Source organism: Brassica napus, chromosome C7 (assembly GCF_020379485.1).
Source record: "Brassica napus cultivar Da-Ae chromosome C7, Da-Ae, whole genome shotgun sequence".
NCBI lineage: Eukaryota > Viridiplantae > Streptophyta > Magnoliopsida > Brassicales > Brassicaceae > Brassica > Brassica napus.
In genome coordinates, this window is record NC_063450.1 from 22,095,117 (window position 1) to 22,107,524 (window position 12,408).

The 12,408-nt window shown below is 35.4% G+C and overlaps 1 protein-coding gene across 1 annotated transcript; it reads left to right on the forward strand.

Moving 5' to 3' along the window:
- The first annotated feature begins 7 nt into the window (after window positions 1-7).
- LOC106370473 (purine permease 3) lies at window positions 8-8,941 on the forward strand. Its single transcript, XM_013810478.3, has 2 exons — window positions 8-7,944; window positions 8,024-8,941. Exons 1-2 carry the CDS (start codon window positions 7,252-7,254, stop codon window positions 8,378-8,380), a joined length of 1,050 nt encoding a protein of 349 aa, XP_013665932.2. The 5' UTR covers window positions 8-7,251; the 3' UTR covers window positions 8,381-8,941.
- Window positions 8,942-12,408: the final 3,467 nt, after the last annotated feature.

A 12,408-nucleotide genomic window follows, 5' to 3' on the forward strand; every position in this document is an offset into this window, starting at 1 on the left:
TATTAGATTTATAAATGTATATGGGGTCATTGTTTGGTGGTACATGTGTACACATCAATTAAATTTTTTGTGTACATGTAAATTATGTAAAAGTAAGTTCCTTTACAAACTTTCCAACCCCACATGATTCACATCGCCTGGTTCATCTGCGGCTGAGACGGAGATTGACTCGGCGCCAGAGTTACATTGACGGTGGAGCTACATCGGCGTCTTGGGTCCTCAAGATCTGACACACCACTCTCTTCTCCATCCTCACTCTCTCTTATCCTCACCAGAGCGATCGGATCTGACACACCACTCTCCTCTCCATCCTCACTCTCTCTTATCCTCACCAGAGCGACCAGTGCATCTTCTCGCTCTGTACCAGCTACACATGAAACCACCGTATACATCTCATCATCTCCACTACAAAAAAGTTGTGTTCATCGCAGAATCACCATCTTTGTAGAACAAGATCTTCACAAAATCGCCGTCGTAGTGGGACGAGCTTCATCATTTCCCTCGACAAAATATGTGACAAATATTACTCAACCAAATAATTGAAGGAAAATAAAATAAAAAAAATCTATGATTAAAATGCAGATTTATAAAAGTAATTGTATCAATAAAAAGATGAAGCACGAGAGAAGAAAGAGAAAGAAAAGAAGAGAGAAAGAAGTAGGTCCTACTAGTTATTATTTAGTTTGTCTTTCTCTTAGTTGGTCAAACATTCTAACCAATCTAACCAAAATATAATGTCATTTGATTAAAATATCCATTCTGGTTTCACTTTTTGTAGGGACAAAGGAGTCTTCAACCACCAAAAAGTACCTTGGTAGCACAAAGTGATCTTGAGTGTTATAAAAAGACGTAAAGTGACCTGCAATGATAATAACTCAATTTAAAATTTATATTCAATTTTTTTTTGACAAAATATCAAATTATAAATTTATTGTCATGTGCCTATCCTCAATTATCAGTTGTACTACACGAAAATATGGTCTCTCTTTCCCTGCATTCATACCAGTCACTATGTCATCAATTCATTGGAATTAAATTTTATTTCTTTATGGGCCATAACTATAGAGTATTTGCACTATATAAACACGAACATTATCTAAAAAGCACAAATAAATAAAAATAATAGCGAAAAAGGTCGTTCTCTCTTTCCCGTGAACTCAGAAGCCGCCTCCTTCAACCTGAAACCCTAGCTCCGGCCTGCCCTTGCGGTGGTGCCGGAGGCGAATCTCCCTCTCCTTTCTTTTTTTCCTTTTGCTCTTCTCCTCCTCAATCAATCTTAGCCGATATACTTGCTTCTCTGAACCAGTTCGAGCTTTAGCGGAGACGCGGTTTTGCTCGACGGTGACGATTCCCAGCGTCCTTTTGAGAGGCGGTGAGGCTACCATGAGACTGAGGAGAGATGAGTCGGCGTTTAGGATCAAAGAACTTGTCAGATATGGTTTTCACTTTTTTCAGATCTTCAACGAGAGCTTCATGACGACGGTGCGTGTACCGGTCTGACAACTTCTCTAGCTCGGATCTACTTTCTAGCGTGGAGGTGAGACAGAAGGAGAAGATTTTTACAGTGCGGTGGATGAAGGATTGTACCCTGGTCCTCAGGGACATCACGCTCCAAGATACAAGCTGATGGAGTAGTCAACCGGAGGTCTGGTTTTGGTCGGGAAGCGTGGCGAAGCTCTACTTCCCTGCACCGGTGTTTGGTCTGAGGTCATCCCGGTGGTATGAGTTTTGCACCTTCTGAAGCTGTGATACGAGGCACCGGTCATGCTAACCGCGCGTCAAGGTCCGTCTTTCAGTCTGGATGTAACTGTCCGGTTTTTGGCTAAGGATCAAGGCAGTGGAAGAGTACGGGTATGAACTGAGGCTGAAATGCGCCTTTTAGGTGTTGAGGCGATTGATATCGAACTGAACTCGGATTATTGGAAGATCAATTGCTTGTTCTCTATATTATAAGTCAGTTTAAGTTTCATTGTCCGTTTGCTTGACACTGTTTTCACATCGTGTAGTCTAATTTAGGGTTTAAGAGACGGTTCATTCCGAGTAGTGGATTGTTCTCGTAGTGGTGAAAAATGGGGGTGAAAATCTTGTAAGATTGTAATCTCGTTACCACGAATTGGTGAATGAAAGTTGAAGTTGAGAAAAAAAAAAAACACGAACATTATCTAGTATTTAAGTAGATACAGATTTTAAATGTTCCCCGCTATTTTTTCGAGGTGCAATGACCATGATATCTCTATTGCTTAAATTAAATTGAAAACACATCTAAACATCTATTCTTCTCTTTTGCTTCCTCTCTCGTTTTTTATTTTATTTTATTTTGAATTCATTTTGCATCATTCTCTCTCTTCTCTTCCAAACCCACTTGCAATTCGAGAGAGATGTATTCATAATTTCAAAACCCAAGTTTAATTCAAGTTGTTTGTACTTTCTCCACGTCTTTCTTTATCTCTTTCTAAATCACCACAAAAAGAACATTCTGTCTGATTTTTACATAACAAAGAAATTAATGTAATTTCCGTAGCTGTTCTCATCTGTTGTTCGTCTGCCAAAGATCCAGCTCCGGAAACTCCAAACATGCGAGCAGCTAAAACCTTTGGAAGATTAAGCCTCATGGTGAAGAGTTGACAATTGTCCAAAGAAATCATCATCTTACGGAACATGGACCGGTGATAGAAGAAGACTAGATTCAAATCGTTGATTTGGTATAATCAATAAATTATTTTTTCCAAAGTTTAATTGTTTTTACTGTAAAGTTAAGTCATCGATGAATCTTTTGTTCCTCTTTCTTCTATTTTTTTACATGATGATTAGGAAGTTGATGAAGATTAGAACAAAGAGAGAGTGATGAAAGAGAAACATGGCTTTCTTCTTCTTACTTTTTTTTTCTTGTTTTTGGTGTTACTTAACTTTATTGCTAATGAATAATGTGGATAATGCTAATTTGTATTTGTGTGTTGGATATTAAATTAACTTAGTCGGATAATGTAAAGTTTAGATGTGTTAAAAAGTTCATATACGATCAAATTAGCCTGTAAACAATGGAAAAATGCGGATCTTTGATCTGTGTTTGGATATTAGTTGACTTGTAAACAATATTATTGACGCGATAAACATAATACCAAAAGTTACATTTTAATCTAAATATTTCAATCGGCTAACATATCTAATAAAATATAACAATTTATGTATCCAATATATTTATTATTTGTAACAATTTATCTTTTATTTTAGTCATTTAAATTTATTGTTAGCTAGCTAAAATATATATAATACTGTATAACAATTAACTATTCTGTCCTATTTGATATAAAAAATTCCAAAGGTTTTAATATGGTTATAACTATTTTTCATGTATTTTCAAATTAACCATTGAGATTTATTGTTATACAGCTAACATATTGAATAACATATCTAATAATTTATATTAATTTATCTTTTAGGTTAGTCTTTTAAATTCATTGTTAGACTATTAATATATATAATATTGCTTAACAATTAGTTAATCCATCACATCTAATGTAAATACTATATCGAATTAGTTCTAGTGTTTAATTCAATAACATAGCATAGTCAGGTGGAAGACAAACTATTTAAATCTATCATTTCACGTGTTTGCATCCCTAAAGAAACTAGTTTAATGAATGGCGAAACAGTAAATAACTCGTCTTCTTCTTTTATTGTTGTGAAAAAATCTTCGGCAACTTTCACCATGGGTTTCATCATAGATTTTTGTCTCTCTCCCCCCATACAATCTTCTGCAATTTTTACCATGGAAATAAGTACGTTAACTTCTTGTATGTAGTTTATGTGAGTGTTTATGGCGAGAGCTCGCTGATTGGCTTCCTTTTATGGACAAATTCCGACATGAACTTTCTGTCTCTCTCTCCCATACAATCTTTTTGCATGCAACAAAGATCTTTTGCTGCGATTTCCTTTCCATGCAGCCCCTTATATCAGAATTATTAAGTATTTTCATTTGCCAATTTTTGCCTAGCCACCCTCACATACCTTTGGGGGGGGGGGGATCATCTTTACGAAGTCTTTTTATTTTTTTAACCTACGTTATTAGGCCTACTCTAAATGTTTCCTAAGAGCCCGAAGGACTGTTTTGTCATTTCAATTTGTTTGGTTGAATATTAAGTTCCACACAATTTATCTTATGGATAGTTACTTAATTAGTAACTTCTTTTATGATTTTGGCCTAATTCACTCCATAACCATATCATAAATCTGAAATGAATTTCTCTATCATTTTTACGAAGTCTTTTTATTTTTTTAACCTACGTTATTAGACCTACTCTAAATGTTTCCTAAGAGCCAGAAAGACTGTTTTGTCATTTCAATTTGTTTGGTTGAATATTAAGTTCCACACAATTTGTCTTATGGATAGTTACTTAATTAGTAACTTTTTTTATGATTTTGGCCTAATTCACTCCATAACCATATCATAAATCTGAAATGAATTTCTCTTTACTTGGCCATGATCATAGGTTTCTGCTTTAAATAGAAACTAACTGTTTGTTTGGGCCATAACTATATCATCCACGCTACGGTATCAAGTAATGACCTGTTTGTTTGGGTGAACAGTCTGTTATATATCATGTGCACATGAAATACATGCGACACACGCTACAGAGTACATACAGAGAGTCAAAATCAGTACCGATATTTGTTTCAAGTCTGAAATAAAGTAAGCTTAGAATTCACATCAACTCTGGAGTCGTGGAATGTTATCTCACTTAGACTCATCGTTGATTTGAATAAGTCACTTTTGATTTCGCTTATTGTGAACTAACACCACTAGTTTGATTATGGTCGATGGAATGATAGTTTAATCCTTGTTTGTCACGAAGAATAGCAAGTGTGGATTCGAACTTCAAAGTAGACTAGTTAAAAGATGGTCTAGAACCAGTGTTTTACTACACGTTGATATGAGGATCACGTTTTACTACAAGTTGATTATGATCAAAGCCTCACAGGGATAGTATGGCAGGGATTCTTCTTAGGAGCCATGAGGGTTGCATTCTGTGCGTCGTCTCTAGCTTCTGGTGTTCTCATCAGTGTTCTTCTTCGGGTGACGGAAGTCCAATCTGTCCTTTGTTTCTGAGAGAAGTTTCAGGCGGAGAAAGGTATCTCTCTCTTTCTCTCTATATGGGGATTTGTTTCTTACTTCCTACGACGAGTATAAATCCGGCAAGCAAGTTCTCGATAAACCTCAGCCTCCGGAGACAGAATTGCCTCCTCTTCCAGTTAGTGTTTCTGTTGTTGCTGTTGTTTACTTTTCTAATTATGTGTGATAGTGTTCATCTTATTATTTCGGTAAGTGTAAAGGTAGACTTTGGCATATAATTAGCAGCAGGCTCGGTCCTGGAATTTGTAAAACAATTTGGGCCGGAAGCTTTAAAAAAACTGGACCAAAATAATTATAAGAAAATAAAGAAAAGAGTGAAGTTGCGTACTTCGAACCCATGATCAGAATTTTACACAGTACACACGTTTTTCTGGTTGAACTAATGAGAACTTTGCAAAAATTAAAAGCCGATATATTATTTATTTTTAAGAAGGCCGGAAGCTGTGTTTCCTTCGTTTCTTTCTAGGGCCGGTACTGGCAAAATCGTATAAATTTTTATAAAGTGGCGTATGTTGCAAGTATTGTTCAGTGTGATATACTTATAGAACCATTAGACATAAATTATCATAAGGCATATATATTTATCGGTTGTATGCCCTGTTCGGAACTACGCTAGACGCTAGTCGGACGGTCACTATGGGCCTAGCGAGTTACTGAAAAATCGGAGCGTACGCGGGGCCTAATTTTTAATACAATTTAATATATTTAGAATGTGTTCAGTTAACAAACATAAATATAAAAGTTCATAGACATGTTTATATGACATTTATAGATAACCATAATTTTCTAAGTATACATCTGATTCAAAATTACAGAAAAAATGCAATTCATGGGATAAACAAGTCTTGATCTTGAGAACATACCAAAAACAAAAGTAAAAAGATTGCTAGTCTTTATTCTACACGCTCCACAACCTAAACTAAGCTAATGGATCTTGCTGGTTTCTTTACGTAGTAGGTTTAATGGGAAATTTTTAACTTTGCTAATGGACAATTATGAAGTTATTGGGCTTATCATTAGCGAGTTGAATTAGGCGGGCGCGTAACACATTTATGCGGATAATGCGGGAATTGATCGGACAACCACGTAGAGCCACCGAATTGCACCTACACGCCACGACTTAGCTCCGGCTAACGACTAGGCGGCCGCCTACGCGGCTAGGCGCTCGCGTTTTAGAACATGAGTTGTATTTAATATTTTTCGTAATACAAAATCAATGTTAAAAAGGTGTAAATGTAAAAATTTTTGATAGAAAAAACAATTAATATATAATAAGACTGTCCACGACAATTTCAGTATTCAAAAATCTTTAGAAACAGACATATGATATCGGTGGTCTTCACTTCATCCTTCTTGAAATGTTGAATGTTTTCAACACTAAATAACTCATATCATCAAATTTCATTGTACAACAAGTTCATTATGATTCAACTACAAATTTTTTATTCAACATTTTCATTGTAAATGGTCTAAGAAGTGATGACAAAGATATAATTCTAAGGTAGGGAAAGTCATACATATCATTAAAACAAATTGAATAAACGTTCAAAAATCTCTACACATCTATATACAAAGATTAACTTTTCAGACTTTTAATATCAGTCAGCTTGTATCTAAATCAAAGGATCTGCATTAATGTCAAAAAGCTAAGAAATCAAAGATAAATCTTCCAATTATAGAACGAATATTCTCATTTTATTAATGTTCTTCCACTATATTAGGAAAGAGAGACTTATTTCAAGTTGTAAAAATATGTAGATAAAATCATGATATTAATTAGTATGAATAGTAACTGCTCCACGAGATAATTACAACGTTTTTTTCTTTGACTAACTAATTACAACGTTTTTTATTTGATACATAATATAACTGATAACAAGATTTGTGGAGATAAAACAGGAAAAATCATCGCTAGGTCAAACAGAAAAAAAACAAAGATCATACAAATCTAAGAAACAAAGATCATAACATAATCATTTTGAGAGAAAAGACAGTAAGTAGCTTCTGTTTGTTTGTTTTATAACTAACGTAACTCCTACAACACCAACCCTAAAGTTTCATTGCTCACAAAAACCAAAAACCATCTATCTCGTTTTGAAAATTCAATCGAGGAGACAAGAATGGCGAGGGCTCTTGTGATCATAAACTGCATCATTCTGGCCATAGGAAACTGTGGAGGTCCTCTGATCATGCGTCTCTACTTCAACAATGGTGGCCACAGGATTTGGTTCTCCACTTTTCTTGAAACCGCTGGCTTTCCGATCATATTCATTCCTCTTTTCTTCTCTTACCTTAACCGGCGCAGAAGCAACAGCAATGAAGGCGAGAATACACGGTTCTTTCTCATTAAACCACGTCTCCTTATGGCTGCGATTCTGATAGGGATCCTCTCAGGGTTTGATAACTACTTATACGCATATGGCATAGCTTATCTCCCGGTTTCAACAGCTGCTCTCATCATTGCTTCACAGTTAGCTTTCATAGCTATCTTCTCGTATTTCATGGTCAGCCATAAGTTTACTCCATTTACCATCAATGCTGTTGTGTTGTTGACTGTTGGAGCTGCTGTATTGGGAATGCATACGGAAACTGATAAGCCGGTTCACGAGACTCACAAGCAGTACATGGTTGGGTTCTTGGTGACTGTAGCAGCCGCTGTTATGTATGCATTTCTATTGCCGTTAGTGGAACTTGCTTACCAGAAAGCTAAGCAACCCATGAGCTATACGCTTGTGCTTGAGGTTCAGATGATTTTGTGTTTCCTTGCTTCTTTAGTCAGCCTCATTGGCATGCTCATCGCTGGTGATTTCAAGGTATGTTACTCTTTGAAACAGATCAGATGTTTTTTGACTCATGCATGTCCTGAGTCCTTTTTTTTTTAATTATTTGCAGGCCTTACCAAACGAAGCAAGAGAGTTCAAGCTTGGAGAGGCAATGTTCTATGTGGTGGCTGTACTTTCAGCCATAATATGGCAAGGGTTCTTCTTAGGAGCCATTGGTTTGATCTTCTGCGCATCTTCTCTTGTCTCTGGTATAATGATATCAGTACTTTTGCCCATCACAGAGGTTTTAGCTGTTATTTTCTACCATGAGAAGTTCCAAAAAGAGAAGGGTCTTTCTCTTGCTCTGTCCCTTTGGGGTTTTGTCTCTTATTTTTATGGTGAGATCAAAGCCGACAAGGATAAAAGAATACAAGAGGAGGCACAACTGAATTCTTTGCCTAGAAGAACGAGAAGTACTGAGTGTTAAAACTTAAAACACATGAGCTTAGAAGGACATCATAAAGGTTTTATTACTTCATTTCATCCCTGTTATACTGTTATTAGATTAGAGGATATTAAACAGCTTGGAACTATATGCCAAACACACAACTCTAAGAAGCTTTTTTTACCTTTTATACTACTCAAATGAATTTGTGACAGAAAAGATGCAAAGTTAGTCTTGTGTTGTCTTTTGCTGGTTGCTTTTAGCTTTCATCTCTCTTGATGGAGGTTTCATCTCATTAACTTGTTCAACAATAATGCCACATCACCATTGTGGAGATATCGCGTAATTCGAGGACCAGTCCCACCTGTAAGTTCAACTAGTAGAGCTTCTGGTAAAGCCTGTTTTGTTCATTTGTATGATTCTCCATTATCACCAGTAAGAAGAGATAACACTCGGTTGAAACACAATGCAAAGGAAAAATCTTAAGACAACCACACCCAAATATTTTAGCTTTGTCAAACCGCATATCTTTCACTCAGACTGCCTTCCCCTAGAGATTCTAGTTATTTGATTGAAACTTGAATACATCAAAAACAAGCCTGTCTGTACCAATATATAAATGCTTTATAAGATGACCTATTTATCTACATATACTTCTTTCCTGTTTATTCTTTCTAGCAAGGCCTAGAAAATCCATCAATAACATATAATGATCATTCTTAAGCTAAATCATTCCTCTACGTTATAATAAACACAAAGTAGATACAAAATGTATGTACTCACCAGTTTCCTTCAGCAGAACTAATTCAATTCAGTGTTGATTTTTTTCCTTTATTAACTCTTTCAGTATAGCACGCTGACGTTCGCTTAGTTCACTAGAAAATACAGAAAAAATAATACGCAGCATCATAATATGCAAGAAATCCCACAAACAACAGCCCAATAAGAGAACTCAAAAACATCCACATACCACCACACATCAGAATCTGAGCAAATCAACATTAACTTTTAGAATAAGACCAAGAGGAGAAAGAACTAATGTCAGACACCAAGTAACATGCAGCAAAAGAAACAAAACAAACTCCCAGCGAAATTATTTGAAAAGCCTCTACTTTTAGAGCAACCATAAGTGTCTTGTCTGTTCTTGACAAAAGCAGAAATTTAGCATAACATAATCAGCTTGAACTCCAAAGTATAAGAAATCTATACGTATAAAGAGTGTTAACACGAAATATCACATGCTGATCTCCATGATCTACAAAATATCATTGTTTAGGTAGTCCTGATCTTAAACAGTATCAAACAAACTGATCATAGTTAAATGCACCTTTGCCTCTTAAAACAAGAAGTTGGCCAGGCTGAGCTCACTCTGGTATCTGCAACAATAAAAAGTCACCTCTAGTATCTCCAAAGGCTTGAGATCTAAACCATCCCTCTCAGTGAGGATAAAACAAACTTGGAACTCAGTTGCAAGTTGTTAATACCAAAATTGTAGAGATCCATACACAAAGTATATTATAGATTTCACTGGGGAGGAATCTTACTTCTATCTCTCTCTTACCTGATGGTGTTGACACCACAACTTTCCCTCCCAAAATGGCCTGTCAAATAAGTTTTTCAAGACATGTAAAGTATGGCTTAAGGGAGATATATTAGAAACAGCGTGAACAATAAGACATGAAATGATGCACCAAATATATTGGACTAATTCAGGTAGTGTAAAAAGCAATTTTCAACGAAAGCTTAAACCTCTATGGCAGTATGGCTGAGTGGAAAAAATATAGCAGTAGCATATGCACTTGAGTTTTATGACAGGGTGCCATCAGATGATTCGGAAGTGCGTCGTATACATAGTGATAAAGATGCTAGCATTACTATACTTGGTAAACTTAATGGTAAACACCACTCACTAATTTTCAGATAGACGGCAGAAAACTTTTATCTAGTCTATGTCCTCTAGAGGTTTTACTTTGTCATAGGCGCTGCCTAAAATATGTTAATGCGGAGCCTTATCAACTGGCAGTTAAGACTTTTGACCATAGAGTGCCACTATGCAGGAAAGTATAAGTTTAGAAGGTACCACCACTCTGCTTATAGTCAAAGATTCAGGAATCATTAGAAACCTGTGAGAGAAGAAGATTAGATACTTGTCGTCAAAGGAAATGCAGTATGCTGTAAGACCATAGATGAGGCAAGAATGATGATAGAATTATAAGACTACTTACGGATCTTAAAAGATAGCTCTGATAGCGTAAACAATCTATTCGCTGGATGTAACAAGTTTTGATTATATAGTGACAACGGCAAACACAATAGAGTATCCATCACATTTAAATTAGTGAACAATGGTATATTATTTTTAGAATGAACACATTTAAAGTCAATAGATGACATAATATTACTTTGACGCTTGCCGCAACTTTCTTTTTCTAAAGACTAAACTGATCATCTTAAGATAAGATGCATATGGTAGTTCAGTGTCAAGACTGGGTTTGATTCTAAACTTATCTAACGTCTCAAGAAAGTACAAAGTTTAAAATTTTAAGAAGATACTGGTGCATTTACAAACCTTAAATTTGATATACAAGTCCCCAGAGGTTGCCGTTTTCTTAATCTTGCATGACCAACACCTTGGATTACGACCATAGCTTCAGACCCCACCCCTGAGGTCAGGTAATTAAAGAGAAATAAGCAAGACAGAATCATGTTATCTAGAAGACTAGAACCAAAGTCACTATCTTGTCCAGCAAACTCATGTAAAATGATACTCGAAAATCACAGTTCTAAATTTTCTTTGAATATCAAGTGCAGACAAAAGACAGTTAACGAGAAAGTGCACATATAGCCAAGCATAATCTTAAAAAGAAGCAAAAGAAAAGGCGAGCTATACAACAAGTGTAACCAATATTTAAATTGGGATAAATCCAAACCACAAAAATCCTCAGCGAAAGCAACGTAACAATGTCAATGAAATATTACCATCATTTCATAGCATGCCATATGCCTGGCATGTTTAAGAACCAAAATCAAGTTAAAGATAACAAAGGCATGAAAATTTCAGAAAACCCCTCAGGGATCACAACTGCAGCCGTATTTGTGGCTTCCACAACACCGGATCTTCTACAAGACATGCGGTGCTCCTGAAGAGATAGACATTACATATATGTCAATTAAGTGAGTCATTCGTCCTCTCTAAGTTGGCTTGGATGGAACCAGCATATTTTTAAAGACTAGAAGCCGTAAATGTAACAAGAAAACAGAAACAAGAGAGGCACATCAGCTGATGAGAGCCATTACCAGAAGACTCTTCTTTTCGAGTGTAGCTTTGAATGTAACACTCGATAAACAGGAGAGTCTTCTGAGACCCTGCAAAGTGTCAACAAACTCCCTAAGTGTTCAGCTACACCACTATATATCCCTCAGCAAATCAGAAAATAGCATAACTTTCCGGAACGCCTCCACTTTTCCACAATACATTTAGGTTCTGTTAAATCAACAATAACATAATGAGATTAAACAAGTCTTGTCGATTACCCTTGTCGCAGTCCGAACAGGGAGGCAACGTTATGATTCAAATCAGACAAGGAGAGGTTTTTGGTTTTATAGGTAAACCCTAAGCAAATGCCGAGGCACAGAGAGAGGACATTCTTTTTTTTTTGCTTTTCACAGTTCGTCTAAAGTCTCTTTTCTCTATGAAAATCAATTGAGAATTTTGTTAGTCTAAAATTAAATTGTTAGAGAATATTATATTATATAGTATGTCTATTATAGATCATTCATTTATCAAACTAAAATTATTATATATTATTTTCTTAAATAAAACCTACGGAATTACCTAATGTGATCAAGATATATATGACAATAAATGATTTTAAATAATAAATATTTACTAACAACATATATACTTTCTATCATTTTTGTTTAATTATTTATTATTAAAATAAATTACACAATTACATTAATAATATAATAAAAATTTAATTTTTTTTTGTATACGTTGAATTTTGAATTTTTCAAAAAAGTCTCGCATAAACTTTTGTAATCAAGGTTTAATTTTTTTCTATAATAAG